At 47.1% G+C, this 27,262-nt stretch overlaps 1 protein-coding gene across 1 annotated transcript in view; it reads right to left on the reverse strand.

Annotated features, from left to right (window-relative positions):
- Positions 1-26,141, reverse strand: part of LOC125457587 (choline-phosphate cytidylyltransferase A-like) — a 56,855-nt gene extending 30,714 nt beyond the window's left edge. Inside the window, exons 1-4 of the mRNA XM_048542015.2 lie at positions 25,956-26,141; positions 15,218-15,343; positions 5,058-5,157; positions 3,563-3,679 (exon numbers count right to left, since the gene is read on the reverse strand). Of these exons, the coding sequence (XP_048397972.2) occupies positions 3,563-3,679; positions 5,058-5,157; positions 15,218-15,343; positions 25,956-25,967 (355 nt within the window). The 5' untranslated portion in view covers positions 25,968-26,141. The remainder of the gene's footprint in view (positions 1-3,562; positions 3,680-5,057; positions 5,158-15,217; positions 15,344-25,955) is intronic.
- Between the last annotated feature and the right edge of the window lie 1,121 nt (positions 26,142-27,262).

The following is a 27,262-nucleotide window of genomic DNA, read 5'->3' on the forward strand; positions in this document are numbered from 1 at the left end:
AATGAGCTATGAAGGAAAACTGGCCAAAAATATAAAGGAGGATAGTGAAAGCTTTTCTAGGTATGTGAAAAGAAAAAAAATGGTTAAAACTAAAATTGGGCCGTTGAAGGCGGAAGCGGGTGAATTTATTATAGGGAACAAGGAAATGGCAGAAGAATTGAATAGGTACTTTGGATCTGTCTTCACTAGGGAAGACACAAGCAATCTCCCAGATGCAGTAGTGGCTGAAGGACCGAGGGTAATGGACGAACTGAAGGGTATTTATATTAGGCAGGAAATGGTGTTGGATAGACTGTTAGGTCTGAAGGCAGATAAATCCCTGGGACCTGATGGTCTGCATCCCAGGGTACTTAAGGAGGTGGCTCTAGAAATTGTGGACACGTTGGTAATTATTTTCCAAGGTTCTATAGATTCAGGATCAGTTCCTGTGGATTGGAGGGTGGCAAATGTTGTCCCACTTTTCAAGAAAGGAGGGAGAGAGAAAATAGGAAATTATAGACCAGTTAGCCTGACATCAGTGGTGGGAAAGATGCTGGAGTCAATTATAAAAGATGAAATTACAACTCATTTGGATAGCAGTAACAGAATAGGTCAGAGTCAGCATGGATTTGCGAAGGGGAAATTGTGCTTGACTAATCTTCTGGAAATTTTTGATGTATCTATGAAGATAGAGAAGGGAGAACCAGTGGATGTAGTATACCTGGACTTTCAGAAAGCCTTTGATAAAGTCCCGCATAGGAGATTGGTGAACAAAATTAGGGCACATGGTATTGGGGGCAAAATACTGAGTTGGATTGAAAATTGGCTGGCTGACAGGAAGCAAACAGCAGTGATAAACGGGTCCCTTTCGGAATGACAGGCAGTGACCAGTGGGGTTCCACAAGGTTCAGTGCTGGGACCGCAGCTATTTACAATATACATTAATGATATAGACGAAGGCATTAAAAGTAATATTAGCAAATTTGCTGATGACACAAAGTTGGGCGGCAGTGTGAAATGTGAGGAGGATGTTATGAGAATACAGGGTGACTTGGACAGTCTAGGTGAGTGGACGGATGCACGGCAGATGCAGTTTAATGTGGATAAATGTGCGGTTATACACTTTGGTGGCAAGAACAGGAAGGCAGATTACTATCTAAATGGAGTCAAGTTAGGTAAAGGGGAAATACAACGAGATCTAGGTGTTCATGTACATCAGTCAATGAAAGCAAACATGCAGGTACAGCAGGCAGTGAAGAAAGCTAATAGCATGCTGGCCTTCATAACAAGAGGAATTGAGTATAGGAGCAAAGAGGTCCTTCTGCAGCTGTACAATGCCCTAGTGAGACCGCACCTGGAGTATTGTGTGCAGTTTTGGTCTCCAAATTTGAGGAAGGACATTCTTGCTATTGAGGGAGTGCAGTGTAGGTTCAGGAGGTCAATTCCCAGAATGGCGTCATATGTTGAAAGATTGGAGCGACTGGGCTTGTATACACTTGAGTTTAGGAGGATGAGAGCGGATCTGATTGAGGCGTATAAGATTATTAAGGGATTGGACACTCTGGAGACAGGAAGCATGTTTCCCTTGATGGGTGAGTCCAGGACCAGAGGACACAGTTTAAAAATAAGGTGTAGGCCATTTAGAATAGAGTTGAGGAAAAACTTCTTCGCCCAGAGAGTGGTGGATATATGGAATGCTCTGCCCCAGAAGGCAGTGGAGGCCAAGTCTCTGGATACTTTCAAGGAAGAGATAGATAGAGCTCTTAAAGATCATGGAATCAAGGATTATGGGGATAAGGCAGGAACAGGATACTGATTGTGGATGACCAGCCAAGATCATAATGAATGGTGGTGCTGGCTCGAAGGGCTGAATGGCCTACTCCAGCACCTATTGTCTATTGAACCTTCAGCTGTACTCTGCTTTCCAACCACTTTTAACTCTAGATAAACATAAAGGAAAAGAGAAGAACTTATGTATGATAACACTTCTCACTGGCCCAGCATGTCCTGAGACACTTCCCAGTTGTGACATACTTTCTGAAGTGCAACCACTGATCGTTTGGCCATTTTGACAGGTAAAACATACGTAGCTGCATCCCTGCCTCAGGTCCGGCAAATGACAAGTTGCATTCTACAGCATTGTTTGCGAAAGGAACATTGGCTCAAAGAAATAATTTGCCACTTAGTGTATGAATGAGGAGGAATAGGTCATTTGGCCCCTCAAACCCAGTCCATCATCTGATAAGGTCATGGGTGTCCTAACTGCAAACTTACATCCATTTTCTCACCTACCCCCAATAACTCTTCACACTCCCTCACTCATCAAGGATCTAACTACCGCTAGCTTAAAAACAGTCAAAGTTTCTACTTCTCCACCTTTGAGAAATCAAGTTCCAAAGCCACATGACGTTCTTGGAAAAAAAGAATTTTCTTGGTGTCTGTCTCAAATAAGCTATTTTATATCTATACAGTGATCGGCAAGTTTCCTCCGGTGGTCCAGTTTCCTCCCACAGTCCAAAGGCGTGCAGGTTAGTGGACTGGCCATGTTAAACTGCCCAGGGTTGTGTAGGTTAGGTGGATTAGTCATGGGAAAAATGTGGGTTTTTGCAGATTGGGTTGCGGAAGGAATGGTTGATGCAGACTCAATGGGCTGAGTGGCCTCCTTCTGCCCTGTAGGGATTCTACGATTCCTTGTTCTATGTCCGCCTAACAGAGGGAATCGTCCATTTCACGTACAACTTGTCGAGACCTCTCAAGATCTTAAATAAAAATAAAATACAGCAAATGCTGGAAATCTAGAACAAAAACAGAAGTTGCTGGAGAAACTCAGCAAGTCTGACAGCATCTGTGGAGACAGAGCAGAGTTAATAGATCGGGTCCAGTGACTTGAAGGAGGATCATTGGATCCAAACTGTTAACTCTACTGCCTCTCACAGATGCTGCCAGGCTGTTGAATTTCTGCAGCAATTTCTGTTTTTGTTAGCTATTCATGATACCAGGTTGGCCAATGACCTCTTGCCTACCCGCCATGATGAGGGTCAGTTAGCATTACAGAAACAAAAACGTATTTCCGCAAACAATAATAATGGGGCAGCTTAGTGCCCAGCGAAATATTTGGCATCAGTTATACCCACAGTGCTGCATCTTACCTATCCTTTGTTTACAAACACTACAGACCTCTTTGTGCTTATAGGAAGCTAGTTACTGCTGTAACACTCAGGCCACGCAGAAAATACTAAGTAAAGAATACAGTGTTAACATAAAAACCAAAAGAACTGCAGATGCTGTAAATCAGGAACAAAAACAAAGTTGCTGGAAAACCTCGGCAAGTCTGGCAGCATCTGTGGTGGAGAAAGCAGAGTTAACGTTTCGGGTCCCATGACCAGTTCTGAGGAAGGGACACTGGACTCGAAACGTTAACTCTATTTTCTCCTCCACAGATGCTGCCAGACATGTTGAGCTTTTCCAGCAACTTTGTTTTTGTTCCAGTATTAAAATAACTTAGTTTTAAAGAGGACTCCTATTTCCAAAATAAGTCAGTGAGAAGTATTAATAAGACAAACATCACAAGGACGATCCTTACCCCCCACGATTAAATGCGTGTTTGGGAACAGACTCTTGGCCTGCATCAGTGCCCGTGCATGTCCCGAGTGAAAAAGATCAAAGATTCCATCAGCATACACCCGAACCGGACGATCCACTGAAAGCAGAAGACAGATTTTCACTTGCACAGTGCTTCATCGTATTGTTACCATTCTTTTCTGTTAATTCTCAAAATGGGCAGGATGAGCCAAACATCCTTCTACTGCGCTGCATCAATCTATGATTCTTGGAGTCAGAATGTTACCAGCAAACCGAATATGTGGTGTCCAGTCCTACTCTCCCTTGTGAAGTGGTGCTGACGAGCAGCCTTTCCGAACCTTCAGAGGGCATTTGCTGTGGACCTGGAGCAGTACACAGGAACAAAGGACTTGGAAGCAGAGATAGGGCATTTGGCCCTTTGTACCTGCTCCATCAACAGTAACAGCATGACCAACTGCGATTTTCAACTTCTCAGAGGCCTGACTGAGCAAGGATGATCTCTGTGATTTTTAACTAGGGCAGTGTCGCAGTTTCATGATTACAATAATTGATAAGTTGCTGTGTTGGGATTTGAACTTGTATCTCATTTGTCCATGCCTTGATATTATTAGACCTGTAACATAACTATTATGCTACCACATCAAGGGATTTCACAAATGTTGTGACTTCTACATCACCGGAACAAAAACAAACTACCTCATTTGATGGCACCTGGTACATTTAAGAAAATTATTTAAGGTGACGAGGTACTACTGGTTGACCTTGCATTCATTGTCAATCCCTAATTGCCCTTAAGAGGGTGTTGGTGAGTTGCTATACATTGAACTAAAGTGTTGACGGCTCTATGCACCCCCACAGCCTTGTTACCAAATTAACACTCCCATGCCAGCTTGCTTGTCCAATTCAAATCTCTATTGCTTAACAGGCAGTCTGGTCAGAACAACGTGGGAACTACAGGCCATGATTTTGAAATGCTTAATATTCTTATCTGCCAAAAGTCAAATGCATTTCTGAAATGTTCAATTAACTCCCAGTTTCAACAGTTTTCTGGGGTGGAGTTTCCAAAACTTTATACTTAAGTGTTTCCTGCCACCACCACTGAACAGGCTGGATGCGATTTTTGGGTTTATGTCCTCTTGCAGTAAGCTCCACCCACCACAGTAAATGATTTTTATGTACCCTATTGAATCCTTCCATCCCCTTCAATGTGTCATTTCGATCACCACTTAATCTTCTCTATTTAAGGGAATGCATATCCACACAATTCTATTTGGCTTTTAGCTCCAGCACTATTTAAGTGAATCTGCGATGTATTGTCCAGAGTCAGGTCACTGCTCCTGGCGTCTGGTGTCCAGAATAAATGCAATCACTGCAGAGGCAGACTATGCTTTAAATTAGATTTTCTCTCTCCCTCCCCACCTTATTCTTCCACTACGGGCACTTCGGTGAAGAGAGGGCAGCAAGATGTGGACATTGGCAATGGTTTCCATACTCACAGGGAGTCCCAATCTTTGCTTCTTCCAGTGTCACACGTTCATATGGTTTGCTGCTCTTTACTCCATTCTCATCTGCAAAGGGCGCCGGCTGTGAGAGGGTCTGTAATGGAAACAGTGTAGAGAGAGGGAACCCAGTCACTGGCAGGAATCCATTTTAGGAATTAGGATTAAATAACTGGTTTACATGATCCCAGGGAATTGCCTAAAGAAAGAGACTCCAGTACTTGAATCCACTAGGAGGCAGCTCTGCAAAACTGTCGCTCTCAGGAATACCATCAAGATGCAGCCAGCCTGGAAACTGTGGGAGGTCAAACTGCATCATGGACTGCCCAGTCGCTCCCCTCCTGTCAGCCAATCATCAGCTGCGGCAAGCAACATGACAGCAAGTATGGAAAAGACAATGGTCATTCAGTAGTTTCTTCAAGGAAGACAATAGGCCATTGAAAACAGAGAAACCTGTGGTGCTAGAGACTGAAATGTACTGATATCAGGCACTGTATTTTTAAGATTTGCAAATGGTTTTGCGCAGTCAATAAACTTTCCACCTTGTGGAATCAAGATGTAAGAGGAGAATATTGTCAGTCACTGGCAACCTCTCCTCACGTTCTTCTCTCCTGATCTTTTTCAAAGTCAAAAGTCACTTATAACCAGGTTAAAATTCAACAGGTTTGTTTGAAATCACAAGCTTTCAGTTCACTGCCCCTTTGTCAGGTACAGTGCAAACAGTGTACAGGCACAGAATTTATTTGCAAGGAGATCACTGCAAGATAATTCTAAATAATTAAGAGTATCAAAATATATCACAAATGGTGTCAATAAAGTGTTGACAGGCTGAATAACAAGTCTTTGCAGGTGTTCAAAAACGTCAAAAGGTGTGAGTAAAGTGTCAACAGCCGAATGGCAAGTGAAGGGATGACCTACGATCCAATTAATTAAGGCAAAGAGATAATTATAAAAAAAAATCAAGAATAAGATGGTGCTACAGACAAACCACACCACCATTGTATAAGAGTCGCCTGACGAGGGTCTAACCAAAGTCACGAGTAATCCAAAACTGTGCACACTAATTAACGTAAAGAAATCGTAAAAAGTTATCAAGGTAATGGTGCCAACACAGAACAGTAAAGGATGATTTCACAAATACAGAATAATGTGGTGGAGTTACATGTGGCGCCACATGAACTCAAGATCACATCTGACATGGGTACAGAACTTGGTTTTTAGTTTCAGTTTGGACATTCGGCATTGATATGTATCTCAAAGGCTGCCTTGGAGGACACCATTTGTACTATCTTGAGACAGTCTTAATTACCTAGAATTAGCTTGCAATTATCTCTCCACCTATAAATTCTGAGCCTGTGAGTTTCCCTCCACTTCATCTGACAAAGGAGCAGAATTCGAAAACCTATGATTTCAAATAAACCTGTTGGATTAGAACCTGGTGTTGTGTGACTTCTGACTGACCACCTAAGTATAACACTGGCACCTCTACATCATGTCCTTTTTCAAGAGGAGGGCAGTGGTGATAGATTACAAAGTTGAGGAACTAGAACTGCTACTTCAATTGGAGAGCAATGGTTAAACCTTGTTTAGTGAACACATTCGGTTCTGGGTGAAGTGCCCTGGAAAGGACAGAGGATCTAACTGCAAGGTCAAAACCAGATGTGGAGAAATAATTTTCTCAAATGAGAAGAATCAAAAATAAGGTCGGGGGAATAACCTTAAAATTAGGATTGACCTATTCAATAGTGATGTTGGGAAGCATTTCCTCACACAGAGAGTAGAGGCAACCTGAAACTCACTCAGTCTCTCTCCCTGAATGGATTGCAAATGCAGAGGATCAATAGAAGCTCTGAAGACAGAAAACAGACTTTTTTGTTAGGTAGGGGTATCCAAAAACAAAAGGCATGTTCATGGACTAATCTAATTAAATGAAGACAGGCTTGATGAACTGACTGGTTTCTTCCAGCCCTTTCACAGCCACATCTAGATTTACATCAGCTACATGTCAGTTCAACCAATTTGGAAAGCAGCAAATCAAGAACTAACAGATTGAGAACCGGGCCAGCAGAGGGCGAACATGTTAAATTTACACAAAGAACTAAAGGACAGGTTAGAAAACTGTGCCCACAAAGAAGATAGCTAAAAGACTAGATTTTCCTCATGGACACTCTTGATGCAATAGAGTCCATAAATTACTTTCAAGGCTACTAAGCATCCATAAAATCAATCTCCCAGTCGTGGTGGGGTGTTGAGGGCAGTCACCACTGACTAAAACTGGACCAACCACAGAAATACCATGGCCACAAGAGTAAGTAACAGGTTAGGAATCTTTAGGCAGTAACTCACGTCCTGAATCCCCAAAGCCGATTCAACATCTACAAAGCACGTGTTTAGAAGAGAGATTCTAGAGATGCACAAGCCTGAAGTAAATCAGGAGCACCAGGGAGAAGAGATCCAGGCTTGGGGCATCTTACCTACTGAAGGAGAGAACTGAGAGCCAGAGCAAACTCGGACACAGAGCTTGAAGAAGTGTAAGAAAAATAAAATCGAATGGTAATGTTACCGGAAGATCCTAAAATGGAGGAGCAGCCCTGGCCATTTAGTCCATCAAGTTCTTCCATTCAACGAGATCAAGGCTAATCTGACAATCCTCAACTCATTTTCCTGTCTTTACCCCACCGCCCTTGATTCCCCTACTGATCCGAGATAACAAGGTGTAGAGCTGAATGAACACAGCAGGCCAAGCAGCATCAGAGGAACAAGAAAGCTTGACGTTTCGGGCCTAGACCCTTCTTCAGAAATGGGGGAGGGGAAGAGGGTTCTGAAATAAATAGGGAGGGGGGGGGAACGCAGATAGAAGATGGATAGAGGAGAAGATAGGTGGAGAGGAGATAGACCGTTCAAAGGGGCGGGGATGGAACCAGTAAAGGTGAGTGTAGGTGGGGAGGCAGGGAGGAGATAGGTCAGTCCAGGGAAGATGGACAGGTCAAGGCGGCAGGATGAGGTTAGTAGGTAGGAGATGGGGTTGGGGCTTGAGATGGGAGGAGGGGATAGGTGGGAGGAAGGACAGGTTAGGGAGGTGGGGACAAGCTGGGCTGGTTTTAGGATGTCGTAGGGGAGGGGGGATTTTGAAGCTTGTGAAGTCCACATTGACGCCACTGGGCTGCAGGGTTCCCAAGCGGAATACGAGTTGCTGTTCCTGCAACCTTCGGGTAGCATTGTTGTGGCGCTGCAGGAGGCCCAGGATGGACGTCATCTGTGGAATGGGAGAAGGAGTTGAAGTGGGTCGTGGCTAGGAGGTGCAGTTGTTTCGTGCGAACCGAGGGAATGTGCCTTCCGGAGGGACCACTGGCTCCACGACTCCCTTATCCGCTCCACACTCCCCTCCAGCCCCACCACACCGGCACTTTTCTGTGCAACTGCAGGAAGTGCCATGCCTGCCCCGACACCACCCCCCTCACCCCCATCCCAGGCCCCAAGACAACTTTCCACATCTACACATCTGCTAACGTGTGCATCCACTGTTCCCGTTGTGGCCTCCTCTACATCAGGGAAACCAAGCGGAGGCTTGGGGACCGCTTTGCAGAACACCTGCGCTCAGTTCGCACGAAACAACTGCATCTCCCAGTCGCGAACCACTTCAACTCCCTCTCCCATTCCACAGATGACATGTCCATCCTGGGCCTCCTTCAATGCCACAATGATGCTACCCAAAGGTTGCAGGAACAGCAACTCATATTCCGCTTGGGAACCCTGCAGCCTAATGGTATCAATGTGGACTTCACAAGCTTCAAAATCCCGCCTCCCTCCACTGCATCCCAAAACCAGCCCAGCTTGTCCCTGCCTCCCGAACCTGTCCTTCCTCCCAACTATCCCCTCCTCCCATCTCAAGCCCTAACCCCATCTCCTACCTACTAACCTCATCCCGCCCCCTTGACCTGTCCCTCCTCCCTGGACTGCCCTATCTCCTCCCTACCGCCCCACCTACACTCACCTTTAATGGCTCCATCCCTGCCTCTTTGGCCAGTCTATCTCCGCTCCACCTATCTTTTCCTCTATTTATCTTCTATCCACCTCCCCCTCTCTCCCAATTTATTTCAAAACCCCTTTCCCCTCCCCCATTTCTGAAGAAGGGTCTAAGCCCGAAATGTCAAGCTTTCCTGCTCCTATGATGCTGCTTGGCCTGCTGTGTTCATCCAGCTCTCAACCGTGTTGTCTCAGATTCTCCAGCATCTGCAGTTCCCATTATCTCTTCCCTACTGATCTGTCTGTCTGTCACAGCCTTGAGTATAGCTAACAAACCAGCTTCTACATTCTTCATCATTTGTCTTAAATGGCTGTCCCTTATTGAGATTATGCCCTCTATTCCTTGACTCTCCTAAGAGGGAAAACAACTTGCCCACATACCTCGTATCTTACCTTGAATGTTGTATTTTCCAATAAGGTCACCTTTCAGTATTCTAAATTCAAATTAATACAGGTCTAACCTACTCAATCCCTCCTACGAAGACAGGTTCTCCCCCCACCATACCTGGCATCAAACTGGTAACCTTCTCTGGATTGTCACCTATGCCAGTGTATAATTCTTTAGATAAGTAACCCAAACCTGCTCCCTGTATTCCAGCTGAGGACTAGTGCCTTGCATGGCTTTTACAGGACTTCCCTACTTTTGTACTCCATTCCCTTTGAAGTAAAGACTAATGTTCCATGTGCCTTCCCTAATACCTGCTGAACGTATATGCTAGCTTTTTTGGGATTTATGATCAAGGATTTCTAAATATCTCTCTGCTGCAGCTTTCTGCAGTCCTTCTCTATTCAAATAATCTTTAGCTCCTCAATTCTACCTTCAAAATACACAACCTCATATTTTACCACATTACTTTCCATCAGCCCTGTTGCTCAACCAGTCAACTGTGCAGATTTCTCAGTCATCCTCGCTGCTTGCATTCACACCTATTTTTGAACTGCCTGATGCGAGTCAGTTAGTTGACGGCTGGTTTGCAATACAGAGATGCTAACAGCATGGGTTTCATTCCCTTACAGCCGGAGTTTATCATGACAGTCGCACCTTTTGTCCTCACCCCTTGCCTGCAGAATGGTGATCCTTAGGTTAAACCACCACCTGTCCCCTCTCATTTTCTCTGAATGAGAACGCATCTCTGTGGTCCTCTGGGATTATTTCATGGAGTTTGGTTAGGTCAGTTGGCTGGACAGCTGGTTTGTTACACAGGATAATGCCAACAGCACAGGTTCGATTCCCGGACCAGCTGAGGTCACCACGAAGGCCATTTCTTCTTAATCTCATGTCCCAGCTGAGATGTGATAGCCCTCAGGTTAAATTCACCAGTCATCTCTCTCTAATACGAGAACAGCCACTTTGGTCCTCTGGGACAAAGGCAACTTTACTTCTTTTTGTCAGTTGCAAACGTGGCTGCAGTATTGATTTTCCAAATCCAAATCATTGATATATATTGTAAATAATTCTGGCCCCCAGCATTGATCTCTGCGCCACTCCACTAGTTACAGATAACCATCCTCAAAATGGCCCCGTTAACTAAAATCTATCGTCAATTAGTTAAAGTCGGAAGGCACACGTATAGTTCAACAGGTTTATTTAAATTCACAAGCTTTTTGAGTACAGCTCTTTTCAGAGAGAGACGGGGGTGTGCGAGCACGCGCACGGGAAAGACAGAGAGAGATGGAGATGCATGCATGCGCGCAAGAGAGAGAGGGAGAGAGAAACAGTAGTGCGCAATTGTTGGGGGGGGGGAAAGAGGGAGGGGGTCAGCGTGTGTAAGCAAGGGTTGGAGGGTTTCACTGATAGGGAGAGGCTTAAAAGGCTGGGACTATTTTCCCTGGACCATTGGAGGCTAAGATTTGACCTTATAGAGATTTATAAAATCATGAGGGGCATGGATAGAGTGAATAGACAAGGTCTTTTCCCTGGGGGAAGAGGCTTTCAAAACTAGAAGGTATAGGTTGAATGTGAGAGGGGAAAGATGTAAAAGGGACCTAAGGGGCAACCTTTTCACACAGAAGGTGGTGCCTGAATGGAATGAGCTGCCAGAGGAGGCGGCAAAGGCTGGTAAAATGACAATGTTTAAAAGGCGTCTGGATGAGTAGATGGAAAGGAAAAGTTTAAGAGTGATATGGGCCAAATGCTGGCAAATGGGACGAGATCAATTTAGGATATCTGGGCGGCATATTAACGAGTTGGGTCGACAGGGCTGTTTCCATGTTGTAGAGCCCTGTAACTCAGTGTGAGAATATGTGTATGTATATTATATATATCAGGTGGGCTGACAGGTGGGTGAGGTATGAAGGGAAGGTGGGGGAGGGCAGGGAAGGGAAGGAAAGGAGTACAGGATATATGCCTTAAATTGTTGGGACATCTGGGGCAGCCCTAGGGGAGAGGCCACCTTTACAAATCAGACAGGTGGCACTTCAACAGACCAGGGACAAATGTTTTTATGGATTGATTTGCTAGTGCCATTGAGGAGCATTTAAACTAATTTGGCAGAGGGTGTTCCCTGGAATAAGGTCATGGATATCACAGAACAGTTGTAGGCCATGCTTCTAGGGGATAGTAAAGAGTCAGACGTCATGGTTCACATTGATAACACTAAGTTAGGTAACAAGGGAAATTAGATCTTCAAAGCAGCCACAAGAAGCTAGGAAGGAAACTGGAAAATGAGGATACCCGATGTAGCAATCTCAGAATTGCTCCTAGTCCCAGTGCTAGTGAGCATAAAAACCAGAGAATTAAAAAATTGAACATGTGGCCTGGTGTAGGAGGGAGGGCATCAGATTTGTGGTATTGGGACCAATGCAAGATAGATAGGCTGTATTTTGGCAGGACCAGGGTTAAACATCCTCACAGGGATATTTGCTAGTATCATCACAGGGAGGGTTTAAACTAGATCCGCAGGGAAATGTGAACCTAAGAGAGTGTTTCAATTCAAGGAAGCAAATTTAGGAAAAGGAAGTTGCACAGCAGCCAGCAAAAAAAATAAAACAGACAAAGCAATGCCAGGCATTAAATAAGAACAGAATGAAGAAAAATTCAAGAAAGACTTTTTATTTATGCATGGAATGTGGGCTTTGCTGGTTGAGCCAGCACATTCTTGATTCCCACCTGAATGATCCAAACGCACAAATTGAGGCAAATGGATACAATTTAATTGCCATTACAGGAACATATCTACAGGGTGACCAAGATGAAGAGCTGAATATCCAAGAACACTGACATTTAGGAAAAGTAAAAAGGAAGAGGTCAGACAGCATCCCTACTGAGAGATGGCTTTAGTACATTAGCAAGGGAGAATTTCAGAGTGGAGGAACAAACGTTGGATTGTTTGAATGGAGCCAAAAAGTAGAAAAGGTCAGCAGGTATTGTTTGGAGCTATTTATAGGCCACCAAATAGTAGTGGCAGCATGGGCATGGTATTAATCAGGAGATGAAAGAAATTTGGAACATGGCAACACAATTATCATAGGTAACTTCAATTTGGAGTTCTGGTTGAGAGCAGCAGCAATAATACAGAACAGCTCAATGTCATCCATGTCAAAGCAGATCACTTGTTCAGCACCAAATTTAACATTAACTCTCTCCACCACGGCACACAGTGGAAGTATGTGCCATCTACAAGATCCAACATATAACACATTAAACCTGCTTGGGCAACCCTTGAAAACTGTGGCCTCTATCACACAGAAGAGGAGTAACAGGCACGTGAGAATACCACCAGTTCCAAGCTCTCCCTTGAATCATAGGCTACATCCAATATGGAACTATATCATAATTCCTAAGATCATTTGAGTCAAATTCTGAACTCCTGCCCCAAAAGCATTGTGGGTATATTTATACCATTCAGACTGCAAGGGTCCAAGGCAACTCAGTACCATATTCAAGGGTAGTGAGGGATGAACAATAACTGTTGGCTTTACCAGCCACACCAGCAACACATGAATTTGTTTATTTTTAAATAATGAGGGACAGGGTGGGCTCAAGTGAAGAATCCATGTGAAACAGATGAGCCAAATAGCTCATGTCAGTGTCAGAATGTCCCATAATCCTGTACATATTGATAATTCATAAAAATAGGGAACATTCTGTTTTGTACACTTGTCACAAGTTTACTCTTGAACCTAATGTCAATACGCAGTGTAAGAACAATTAGAGTTGTGTTTTAAGGCTAGCTGGATTATCAAAAATAGCTTTAGCACAAATGCCTCACAATAAGTCAGCAACTTGCCTGCCAAGTGAAAGCATCTATTGTTCTCTCCTCTCCTGAAGGCACGGCATACTGAGCGAACAAATCAACAGACACCAGCTGCCCAGTGTCAGTCATTACCACGAGGATAGTATTTTTGCCTCTGGAGACTTGAGCACAAAAGTCCAAGCTCTCACTCTAATGTTTGAATGTAATAGCATTAGAGTTCCTTTGGAAGAGATGACAAACTGAGGCCCCAATTTTCTCGCAGATGGATGCAAGTGAGAAAGTCTGTAATAGCAAGTGCAAGAGTGAGCAGTGGCAAGGGCATCTGGTCAGATTGACAAGGTGTAGAAATTGACATTCCATTGTTGTTCACCATTTATATGAACGTTTTAGACTCAGAATTCAGATCAGCCATTCTATTGAATCTGCACATGACACAAAATTGAGGGTGTAACTAACAAGGAGAACAGTTCAATAAATATGGTGAAAGTCCATTGTATGCAGTCACTTGGGTCCAATGAAAACAAAGCCATGTAATAACTGAACCCTGGATAGAATTGAGCCTAGGAGGGAGTTGGATCAGGAACAGAGGAAGGAATAAGGTCAGACTGAGGGACGAGTGGGGCTGAATGAGGGAGGAAGTTGACATCAGAGTGGGGTGGGGGTGATTTCAAAGGAGAGAGTCGGCGTCAAAGACAGTATCAGGTCAGGCTGGGCTGAGGAGGGAGTCGAAGCCACGAGACCCCTGCATTATATGTGCATTCACTGCAAATTGAAGCACGATTTATCTGACTTCCACTCCTTAAGACAATGATAAAGTTTCAGAATGTGTACGTGGCTACGCATTTATTTGCACATGGCTAACTATGTGCTGGCATATTTTAGCAGGAAGTACTGGGAGATCATATATCACATGAATAATAGGTCTTCATGAGTTCAAGGAAGAGAGATGTTGAATTATTGGCTTGTAACTCACAAAACAGCAATGGATAATAAAGCAAACATTGCATGGGGAGTTGGGGTGGTTGAAGGAGGCTGGTCATCCTTAATGAGAGAAGAATTGCATTAAGCTTGTGCAAGGGTGTGAAAGATTATTGGAGGCAGATAGGAGAATGGAGTGACCTGATCACCACGATCACATTGAACAGTGAAGCAGGCTCAACGGGGTCAAATGACCTACTCCACCTCTTCATTCGTACATTCAACTGTTTGTATGAATCAAACCTTGGCTAGACCACTTAGAAGGATCAGTCTCTATTTTATAAAACAAAAATGAAACACTGAGGAAGGGAAGGTATGAAAAAGATTTGCAAGGTTGCTATCAGAAATGAGAAATAGAAATAACAGGGAAAACCGAACAGGCGAGGGTCCTTTCCTATAAAACAAATGGAAGGATGGCCTTGGACAGAATTTTAAAATTATGAATGAGTTTGATAGGACAGATACAGATGCTGTTTCCAAATGTGAGGAAGACCAATTCTAGAGGCCATAATGCCAGTCGAAACCCAATATTGGGATTTTAAAAAAATGAGTACTTCAGAGCGGTGAGAACATGGAGCTTCCACGAAGATGTGACTGAGGTGTATAGAACAGGCTCACTTGAGGGGAGGCTTCATAAGAATGTAAGGAAGGAGGAAACAGAAAGATGTGTTGATAAAGGGGCCAGGGAGAGGATAACAAATTTCAGTGGGTGGAGGTAAAGCTTGTGTGGAGTGTAAGCACTGTTTGGTCAAATGGCTGTAAATTTTCAAGCAATAAATGAAGCAAAATTCCTCAAGATTTAAAAATTGTCGCCATCTAAATAACTCACTGCTAAACACTTGCTGAAATTAATCCTACCATTTTATATCAGTGTATCCCACAATTCTACTGGACTCTAATGTTATGTTAGGTCCTGGTGTTAGATCAGTCTAAGTGGATGACTTTCTCCAGACTTACTGGTCGTGCAATTTTCATTGGGCTAGCATCATCATCAGTGGTACCATTGGGTCCTATTCCGTCCTTCCGTCTCTTCCTGGAGTTTGATTTGGCAATAATCTGCATCGTCTCCATCTCATTAGGTATCTGAAGTGATTACAGATAAAGGCAAATCAACAAATTAAACTCTGATGTTAATCTGACTAACAAAGGCTAGACAATGAATGTATTTTAAAATAAGATTATCACACGGATTAGGTGGGGATCCAAGAACAGCCAAACTGAAAACAACATGTGTGCTGTGCACCTCGCACATGCTTATGCAGCAGCAGTTACTGGTCAGCAACTAGGTCCAGTCACAGTTAGAAGTCTGGTCAAGTTCCGCCCCTTCCCTGGACAGGGAAACAAAATCACTTATATGCACAAAATTGGTGTCAAACTTACAACATGAAATCCACTGCTCAAAACCCTCAAGTACAAATTACCAAGCAATTTGTAAATAAATTAATGGCAAGACAGTGGCAGAATAAGGCTCCTGAGCGTGGAGCTTGTCAGCTCCATCCATTTTTCTTTTCTCTCTTCCTTTTTACTTACCTGTTGTGAAGAACTCTGTTGCAACAACAGCATTAGTGGCAGCGAGGTGAGCCCAGTGTGGACTCGGGCGGAGGTATCAGAGGCAAGTTTCATCTCCTGGCAGCTTCTGGATCAACGAGGAGGGCCCAGCGTCAATTCACGGCTGCTGTGGCAGAGGTGAGTTTGGGTTCCCCACAGCAGCTGCGTTCAGCACAAACACATGGAGGTGGCAGTGCAGACAAATTTGGGCCCAGTTCGAGATCGATTAGCATCAATGCTGACTTCAGTGGAGAGGTGGGCCCAGAGCATCCTCTTGGTGGTAGACGTGAGTTCGGGTTTAGGCCAAAGCCGGGCTCAGCGGCATCGCAGGCAGCTGCATTGGCAAGGTCCAGTGTTTTTTTACTCAGTTTCTGAGTTATTTCCTCAGACAGTAGTAAGGGCGTGGAAAGCCCTGCCTGCAACAGTAGTAGAGTCACTAAATTTAAAGGCATTTAAATGGTCATTGGATAAACATATGGACGATAATGGAATAGTGTAGGTTAGATGGGCTTCAGTTTGGTTTCACAGGTCGGCACAACATCGAGGGCCAAAGGGCCTGTACTGCGCTGTCGTGTTCTATGTTCTAGTGGGGACTCAGGGTGTTGGCAGCGTCAATGGAGGTGGCTCTTGTCCTGGCAGCTCACCAAGGGATTTGTGGCTGGCCGCTCCAGGCCTATGGCTAAGCACTTTACAAGAAGGACTGTAAACTTGAGGTTTATTTCTTTATTCTTTTGCCTCTATATTCTTGGTTTTAGTTTATTTTTCTGTGCTCTAAAATAGCATCAGAGAGTGGTGACACTGCTATATTTTTCACTGTATTTTGTAACAAAGTACACTTGACAGTAACTAAAATAAATAAAATGTTTGATACAGTCATAGTGCCAAACGTTCAAGACAGTAGTTCACTACCGTCTTCTCAAGGGCAACCAGGGAACAGGAAATAAGTACTGACCCAGCCGGTGATGCCCATGTCCAGAAATAAAGTTTTAAAAAAACCCAGAATGACACAGCAGTGCCTCAAATTTCATACTAAGGTTGAAATGTTCCACCATTTCTACCTCAAAAGCTCCATGATAAGGATGGCTGTTTAATTCCAGCAATTTGGTGATTGCCTCCAGAATATACGGCACAAGTCACTTTCTACATGACCTCCTGCACACCATCATGTGCCATACCAAAGGTTTGGCTCCCCAGGATATTCAGAGCCTTACCCTCACATAGCGTTCTCTCCAAGCACTGAAGCATGATAATTATCATGGAATTATCGGGATACACTGTCCCAGCTGAGCTCTTGCTACCTTTGACAGGATGTGGAGGTGCCGGTGTTGGACCAGGGTGGACAAGGTCAAATCACAGAACACCATGTTATAGTCCAACAGGTTTACGTGAACCACAAGCTTTCAGTTTTTCTTCATTGGCTGCTACACTATGGATCTCCCTGTCGACTGCTCCAGTTCACTGGCTGTCTCTTTGGGCTTGCTGTTGACATCCTGGGGTTTGTGCAAAAAAACCTGGAGCCTCATTCGCCTCTGATGAATTCCTCTGTGTCTACTGAGAGATTTACGGGGCCCTTTTTGGTAGTGGAGCAGAAATTGAGTTTTGAAGGGTCAGATAATTTGGCAATGGGTTTCCTGTTGTAGAACTGGTTTCAACCGTGGTACCAGGAGAGGCTTGATTACTGCTGATGGTGATGCCAAGTTTCTTAGTTTCCTGTCATTGGTGTGCATGTAGGTGGCATAGTTCCGTTGCCCACCCCCCTCCCTGGCAGTGTCTCGTAGCTGGGTCTGCCGCAAGCTGAGAATACGGACTCTATCTCGATTTCAAGGTTGTGGCATCTGCTGTGGAGCTGGTGTACGAGATAATTGAGGACTGTGCTAGAGGTGAGGCAGCAGAGTCTCTCAGTGTAGTCTGTGTTGTAGGTCGATTTGAGTGGGTTTGTGCTCTGCAGTCCTTTCGGGATCTTCTCTGCTTTCTTGCATCTCTGCAGAAACTTCATGTCTGTGTCGATATGTGTGATCTTCTTCGAGATCATCTCCATTTTGAGCCAGCAGTTTGTGGTGTTAATGATGTGGAGGTGCTGGCGTTGAACTGGGATGGGCAAGGTCAGAAATCACACAACACCAGGTTATAGTCCAACAGGTTTTGGACTTTGACAGGGTACAGTAATGAGGCATTGTGTTACCAGACTTGTAATCCAGACAATGCAGAGAAATTCAACTCCTGATGTGCCATTTCCAGAATTTCACTTCCAGGGCAAAAATAAAATTCATAAATGGTTATGAAGTTGCTGGATTGTCATCAGAACCCAAGCAGTTTACTGTTGTATTTTAGGGAAGAAATCCTGCCAGCTTTACCTGGACTGCGTCTATGTGATACTTCAGTCTGAACCTTAACTCCAATAAAAGCAAAGTACTGTTGATGCTAGAGATCTGAAATAAAAATAGGTAAGTGTAGGAGAAACTTGGGTTCCAAAGAAGTCACATTGAACTTGAAATGCTAACTCTGTATCTTGTTCCAAAGATGCAGTCAGACCCAGAGTTTCTTCAGCAACATTTGTTTTTACTTAAAAAGACTGACTAATGACTCAATTGTATTAAATTTCAAGGCAATTTGCCATAATCGTCTACATTCCAAATACCTTTGGGTGTTTTATGATCTTAAAAGGATCCATATAAAATGCAAATTAGTGTCATAACACGCAAGGTCACAATGTTCAGTGCGGTTACAGTGACCAAACATGGTAATCATGGTAACAACTCAACCTTTGGTAAACAATAACATTAAGAACCCAGACAGACAAGGAACGGATGAAAGGCACAGGACAGAGGTCACCGAGTCACACAGCACGATAAATGGTACAGAACAGTGCGTAGAAGCGAGCAAAGGCCTAAAAAGCACAAACGTGCTTTAATAACCTCAGGACATCCTAAAGTTTACAGCTAATGAAATACAACTGAAGTAGGAAATACAACAGACAATTTGTGCTCAGCGAAGTCTCACAGTCAGTTACATAACAATAAGCTGACCATCTTTTTAAATAATGATAGCGAAGGGATAAATATTGGCCAAGGCAGCGGGATCCCCTATAGATGAGAAAAATGCAACTGAGGATCTTTCCTATCCATCTGAGAGAACAGAGAGATCCTTGGGTTTAATGCTTCATCCAGAAGACACCACCACTACCAGACATCCCAGTACTGCCACTGGGCATGTCCGTTTAGCTCATGGGCCTCCCGTATCTGGGACTGATCTTAAAACCGAGAGTTCTGATTGGGACTCGTTGCATAACACATCGGACCAAGGCTAACACTCAGTTAATTTGGTCATCTGACCCTTTTTTCTATCACTCAGTGTTAAATTCTGCTCCTGTGAAGTCACTTGGGACCACATATTACCATAAAAGCACATTATAAATGCAACTTGTTCTTGTTGGGAGTAAAATTAGACAGGATGCAAAACCTATGCTGCCCCAGCTCCCATTAGTTTCCCCAACGGGCAGTGAAGCTGAAATCGGGCCCAACAAGATCTGTTTGCAGATTGATGTAGTCGAGCCACCTCAAATCTGCAGCACTGTGATAACATTTCTTCCATTCAAAAATATTCCCACTCACCCAAGAATTTGAATAACAGGAAAGCAGCAATTCAGTGCTAAAATAAAGTTCAGATCATTCAAATAAGCAGATATGAATGACACATGCAGTTTGCATGCATGAACCACCTACCTGCACTTCACAGCACAACAGAATAATTTTCCTCAGCACAAAGTTAGCGGAGTCACCTCCCCAACTACTTTTCTAATGCTAGGCTCAATCACATAGTGGATTAAACCCCAAGATGGACAGGGAGAAGCAGGACACAAGACCAAAAAAAGTTCTATTTCTGTTCTGGATTTGAACATTTGTCTCTTCTTGTTTTTTCTTTGTTAAGAGTTTGTTAATTCTGTTGACCTCAAGCCAAGCGTTTATGGGTTAAACTCCACAATCCAGGTATGTGAACTTGTCATCCAGGTTGCATTGTTAATGCATTACTCGGCATCAGCTGCACTGTCAGAAATTCCTCTTTCAGACAAGATTTGACTCTATGTTTCTATCTTTCTACTCGCAAGTAAAACATTCCTCAGCGACACTTGCACAGAACAGCAGCAGAGTCCGTCTCAATGTCTGGAGGAAACATTGGTCCTAAATCGTGAAAACAGATCATCTGGGCATTTCATGTGTGGAAGCTTGCTATGTGCAAAATAGATGCAATGTTTCTGAAACTATAACAGTAAACCGTAGCCATACAAAGGAACAGAACTGACCATGGGGGAGTGATTTTGGAAAAGCAAGCGTACCTCTGTTGGGAGGTGTGCATGCGCGTGCGTCTATACTCTGAGGTGTCTGGGAGGAGAAGCAGCCACACTGTTGTGTTGCCAAGAATGTTTTGGTAAGCACCAATGCAAGACAGCTGCAACGCTTCAAAAACACTGCATGTTTTGTCTTCTAAACAACACTGCCAAGGGACCTCCTGCAAACAATAACATTCCAAATGCTCCTGCGCAACATGAACCAATTGCAATGCCCCAAAGTCAAAAACAGAATGAGTTCACCAAAGCAAGGGTACATTGCTGTAAACACTTTTTGAGAAGGAGTCGAAATAATCAGCTATTAAATCCACCATTGTTAATCCATAGACCATTTGCAAATGACAGGTTACAAAAGTATGCCTCTGTGAAACTGCCAGACAGCGTGGGCGTAACAGGCACTTGGAACTGCAGTCATGGGTGTGTGCAAATCTAATCTGAGTTTAAAATTCTTGGAACCTCTTTGACTGACTGACCGAACTGTCCCTGCCTAAGTCCCAGATGCTGCAGGAACCTGGATGTCTACACTTACTGTTATCTCGTTAGTTGCACCGTGCTGTTGATCAATTTAGATCTAATACTGGCGAAGGAGCCAACAAGCAGGTATCTGTCTAAAGTCACTTTCTTGCCACTTCTGTGAGCTCATGAATGGCGCCTGAGGATTGTGGGCTCACCATTCATGATGTCATAGGAACAAGTGTTCCACACACAACGTCTGCCCGAAAAGCTGACATTAAAATAAAGGAAAACTAATCAGGGAAACTGTGGAAGTAAAAGCCACAGCAATTCCATCAGGGAAATTTTACAATCTGCCTGAGGAGTTAACTAGGCCCCTAGGTTGACACTCCATTTTAAGGATGGCATGTCTCTCCCTCTTCCATCTCACCCCACAACAATGCAGTGTCCCTCTGACACTGCGCAGCTTGCTCACCCCCAACAATGTAGTGCTTCCGTGACACTACTCAACCCCCAAAAAATGTGTGGCACTCCAGTGACACAGCCAGCTTCCATCGCTTGCCCATTCCCAACTCCCTCACACAGCGTGCAGCGCTCACTGGCATTGAGTCTCCAACAGTAAAGTGTTCCCTCATAAGAACAATCCAGAGATCTATGATAACGTCTAGGATGTAGGTTTGAATCCCACTGGAGAAAGTGGTGAAATCTGATCTCAATTAATAAATCTGGAATTAAAAAGTAGTCTAACTGTGACCATGAAACCATTCAAGGATTGCCATCATAACCAAACAAATTCACTGAAGTCCTTGAAGAAATATCTTCCATCCTTTCCAGTCCAGCCTGATCCTTAACAATTGCTCTGTATCCCATGAAGCGCCATGGTATCAGGTCAAATTTGGGCGAAGAAACCTCCTGCTGATTACCAAGTACGATATCCGACCCTCCCTCAGCTGATGAAACAGCTGCCGTATGAGTCCTCAATAATGATAATGGGCCCCATGAAGACTAAAGACATCAAGTGAAACAAGGTCAAGGAAACCTCCGCTTGTTCCTGTCCCGCAGGCCCGACCAGTCCCCCTCCACCGACACTCTCATCCGCCTAGCTGAACTCGTCCTCACACTCAACCACTTCTCTTTCGATTCCTCCCACTTCCTATAGACTAAGGGGGTGGCCATGGGCACCCGCATGGGCCCCAGCTATGCCTGCCTCTTTCTAGGTTACGTGGAACAGTCCCTCTTCCGCACCTACACAGGCCCCAAACCCCACCTCTTCCTCCGGTACATTGATGACTGTATCGGCGCCGCCTCTTGCTCCCCAGAGGAGCTCGAACAGTTCATCCACTTCACCAATACCTTCCACCCCAACCTTCAGTTCACCTGGGCCATCTCCAGCACATCTCTCACCTTCCTGGACCTCTCAGTCTCCATCTCAGGCAACCAGCTTGTAACTGATGTCCATTTCAAGCCCACCGACTCCCACAGCTACCTAGAATACACCTCCTCCCACCCACCCTCCTGCAAAAATTCCATCCCCTATTCCCAATTCCTCCGCCTCCGCCGCATCTGCTCCCACGATAAGACATTCCACTCCCGCACATCCCAGATGTCCAAGTTCTTTAAGGACCGCAACTTTCCCCCCACAGTGATCGAGAACGCCCTTGGCCGCATCTCCCGTATTTCCCGCAACACATCCCTCACACCCCACCCCCGCCACAACGGCCCCAAGAGGATCCCCCTCGTTCTCACACACCACCCTACCAACCTCCGGATACAACGCATTATCCTCCGACACTTCCGCCATTTACAATCCGACCCCACCACCCAAGACATTTTTCCATCCCCTCCCCTGTCAGCTTTCCGGAGAGACCACTCTCTCCGTGACTCCCTTGTTCGCTCCACACTGCCCTCCAACCCCACCACACCCGGCACCTTTCCCTGCAACCGCAGGAAATGCTACACTTGTCCCCACACCTCCTCCCTCACCCCCATCCCAGGCCCCAAGATGACATTCCACATTAAGCAGAGGTTCACCTGCACATCTGCCAATGTGGTATACTGCATCCACTGTACCCGGTGCGGCTTCCTCTACATTGGGGAAACCAAGCGGAGGCTTGGGGACCGCTTTGCAGAACACCTCCGCTCAGTTCGCAACAAACAACTGCACCTCCCAGTCGCAAACCATTTCCACTCCCCCTCCCATTCTCTAGATGACATGTCCATCATGGGCCTCCTGCACTGCCACAATGATGCCACCCGAAGGTTGCAGGAACAGCAACTCATATTCCGCCTGGGAACCCTGCAGCCATATGGTATCAATGTGGACTTCACCAGTTTCAAAATCTCCCCTTCCCCTACTGCATCCCTAAACCAGCCCAGTTCGTCCCCTCCCCCCACTGCACCACACAACCAGCCCAGCTCTTCCCCCCCACCCACTGCATCCCAAAACCAGTCCAACCTGTCTCTGCCTCCCTAACCGGTTCTTCCTCTCACCCATCCCTTCCTCCCACCCCAAGCCGCACCCCCAGCTACCTACTAACCTCATCCCACCTCCTTGACCTGTCCGTCTTCCCTGGACTGACCTATCCCCTCCCTACCTCCCCACCTACACTCTCTCCACCTATCTTCTTTACTCTCCATCTTCTGTCCGCCTCCCCCTCTCTCCCTATTTATTCCAGCTCCCTCTCCCCATCCCCCTCTCTGATGAAGGGTCTAGGCCCGAAACGTCAGCTTTTGTGCTCCTGAGATGCTGCTGGCCTGCTGTGTTCATCCAGCCTCACATTTTATTATCTCTCAAGGAAACCTCCTGTGGATTACCACCTTCTGCACCCTCCAATGAAACAACGTGTGGGGCAAGGGCACACAATGTACTCTGATGGGAGATGTCAATGTCCAGCACTCAGCAGCAGGATGATTGACCAAGCTAGTTAGGTCCTAAAGGACACAGCTGTAGGTAATAAGGGGACAAACACGACGGAAACTATATTTGATCATTTTCACCAATGTTCTTGCAGAAGAAGCATCTGTCTGTGACCGTATGAGTAAGAGTGAATTCCAAACAGCGCTTGTGGAGTTCACATCCCTCTCCCTCACATGAGGATACTTTCCATCACACTATGCTGCCACCATGCTTATGAGGGTCAATTTCAAACATATCTAGATACTGAAGTCAAGGCATTCACAGGCCAATAGGGCCATCAGCAGTCCTAGAATTGGACTCCAACACAGTCGCCAAACTTATGGCTTATCATAGCTGGGGTATCGACACTGGTTCGGTGAAAAGTGCAAGAGGATATGTCATTAGCAGAATCATCCTGACAATGTTATGGCAATGATACTGAATATTTTCTTCAGAACAAGCGAAAGCTCAAAAAAAGCTGAAACAGTAATGAAAACATTAATTAAGTCTATGCAACAATGTGGACAATTATCCAGATACGTCTTTGTACCCAAAAGGGAGGTCAAGTCAAACAGGACCAATCTGAGAAGGAGACACAAATCGACTAAACAAAGCATCAAGCAAACATGGTAAAACCGGAGTCAATGAGGAGCAGGTGAAACTCCCAGGCCCTTGACCCCCCGGAGCGCGGCGCTCCCTCCGCGCCGACCCCTCCGACGGCGCGGCGCTCCCTCCGCGCCGACCCCTCCGACGGCGCGGCGCTCCCTCCGCGCCGACCCCTCCGACGGCGCGGCGCTCCCTCCGACGGCGCGGCGCTCCCTCCGCGCCGACCCCTCCGACGGCGCGGCGCTCCCTCCGCGCCGACCCCTCCGACGGCGCGGCGCTCCCTCCGCGCCGACCCCTCCGACGGCGCGGCGCTCCCTCCGCGCCGACCCCTCCGACGGCGCGGCGCTCCCTCCGCGCCGACCCCTCCGACGGCGCGGCGCTCCCTCCGCGCCGACCCCTCCGACGGCGCGGCGCTCCCTCCGCGCCGACCCCTCCGACGGCGCGGCGCTCCCTCCGCGCCGACCCCTCCGACGGCGCGGCGCTCCCTCCGCGCCGACCCCTCCGACGGCGCGGCGCTCCCTCCGCGCCGACCCCTCCGACGGCGCGGCGCTCCCTCCGCGCCGACCCCTCCGACGGCGCGGCGCTCCCTCCGCGCCGACCCCTCCGACGGCGCGGCGCTCCCTCCGCGCCGACCCCTCCGACGGCGCGGCGCTCCCTCCGCGCCGACCCCCCCGACGGCGCGGCGCTCCCTCCGCGCCGACCCCTCCGACGGCGCGGCGCTCCCTCCGCGCCGACCCCTCCGACGGCGCGGCGCTCCCTCCGCGCCGACCCCTCCGACGGCGCGGCGCTCCCTCCGCGCCGACCCCTCCGACGGCGCGGCGCTCCCTCCGCGCCGACCCCCCCTCCGCGCCGACCCCTCCGACGGCGCGGCGCTCCCTCCGCGCCGACCCCTCCGACGGCGCGGCGCTCCCTCCGCGCCGACCCCCCCTCCGCGCCGACCCCTCCGACGGCGCGGCGCTCCCTCCGCGCCGACCCCTCCGACGGCGCGGCGCTCCCTCCGCGCCGACCCCTCCGACGGCGCGGCGCTCCCTCCGCGCCGACCCCACCGACGGCGCGGCGCTCCCTCCGCGCCGACGCGTCCGACGGCGCGGCGCTCGCTCAGTACTGACCCTCCGACAGTGTGGCACACCTTCAGTACTGACCCTCCGACAGTGCGGCACACCTTCAGTACTGACCCTCCGACAGTGCGGCACTCGCTCAGTACTGACCCTCCGACAGTGCGGCACACCTTCAGTACTGACCCTCCGACAGTGTGGCACTCGCTCAGTACTGACCCTCCGACAGTGTGGCACACCTTCAGTACTGACCCTCTGACAGTGCGGTGCTCCCTCAGTACTGACCCTCTGACAGTGTGGCGCTCCCTCAGTACTGACCCTCCGACAGTGCGGCGCTCCCTCAGTACTGACCGTCCGACAGTGCGGCGCTCCCTCAGTACTGACCGTCCGACAGTGCGGCGCTCCCTCAGTACTGACCGTCCGACAGTGCGGCGCTCCCTCAGTACTGACCCTCCGACAGTGCGGCACTCCCTCAGTACTGACCCTCCGACAGTGCGGCGCTCCCTCAGTACTGACCCTCCGACAGTGCGGCACTCCCTCAGTACACTCCCTCCGACAGTGCGGCACTCCCTCAGTACACCATCAGTAGGGTTAGGAATCGGGAATGGGAGTTGTTCTGAAGACCTTTGGCCTGTGGATGTTGTTCCCCGGCCCCGGGATGACGGGTCCTCAATGACGAGGGCCATTTTACCGGTTGTCAAACATCAAATTCCCCAGAGATCTGCGCCACCCCCCCCCATCACCCATCACCCATCACCCATCACCCATCACCCATCACCTTGCCCCGCTTACCCGCCACTCCATCCGTCTCTCCGACTACCTCCCACCACCATTCGTACTCGGACTGATTTCAGAGCGGACACTCGGGCCGGAAACGGAAAGTCGCCGCAAGGAAGGGAAAAATCTCGCCTGAACAAAGGTTCCGGCCCCAGCAGGCCACGGCATCGCTCGCCCCAACCTCAGAAGGCCCCGCCTACTGTTCGCGTCGACGGCGGACCCACACGCTCACCAACTCCACCCCCTCAACACGCCCGCGTTGGACCCGATCGCCAACCCCGCCCCCGACCGCACCCCCATCGGTCCCTACGCTCACCAGCTCTGCGCCTTGGCCACGCCTACCAGGGACAATACCACCGGCCACGCCCACAAATGTCCCGCCCCTCACGTGTAACGCCACATGGCCCCGCCCACAAAGAAAACCCTAGCGCATGGTTACGCCCATTTCTCCGCCCTCTACCACTCCCCCTTTATCCGGCCCCTCCTCCTCCAGCGCATTCATTCACCCTCATTCTCAATTCTCATGTTCCCAATGTCTGTCACCTTCCCCACCCCCGCCCACCGTACCATAGACTATGATGAAGCTAGGGTTCAAACTTCAACTCACATTTTGCAAAGTGCCTGCTCAGCTAGGATGTGAAGAATGGGTTCTTGCACGATATCAGGCAACGGGACTTACCGCTGATCACCAATTTCTGGTGATGCCACAGCTGGAGTACTGTGTGCAGTTCTGGAATCCACATAACAAAGGGATGTGATTGCCCTGCAAAGGGAATTTTGTCAGAATGTTCTTTGGGTTGGAGAGTTTTAGTTATGACGAGAGATTAGACAAACTGCAATTCTTCTCATTGGAGCAGCGGAGACTGAGGTGGGACATGGGAGATGTATAAAATTGTGACTTTAATGAGGATACGAGGAAATATTTTTACATTCATAGTTGAAATCTGATGGCAGTGCGTGTGAAGTTGGTACAGGCAGAAACCATTTTGGAAGTATTTAGATGCGCACTTACAATGCTGAGGCTTAGCAAGCTGTAGGCCAAGTGGTGGAAATAGGATCAGAATATTGACTTGATGGGCTGAAAGGTTTATTTCTGTGCTGTAGATGTTTATGGCAGTATGACTCTTAGGTCACCTCAGTTGGGAACACCAAAACATATTGTGTGATGTGCTTTCTTGAACGTGTTTTTAAATCCAAAATAATAAAATGCATTGTATGAAGGGACAATCTCTTCAGTCTGAATTCAAATTCACAGAACAGCAGTTTGGCAAGACTGTTAAAAAATCACATGGAGGAGAGGGAGTGGCTGAATGCTTGAGTAA

Source organism: Stegostoma tigrinum, chromosome 14, assembly GCF_030684315.1.
Source record: "Stegostoma tigrinum isolate sSteTig4 chromosome 14, sSteTig4.hap1, whole genome shotgun sequence".
Lineage (NCBI taxonomy): Eukaryota > Metazoa > Chordata > Chondrichthyes > Orectolobiformes > Stegostomatidae > Stegostoma > Stegostoma tigrinum.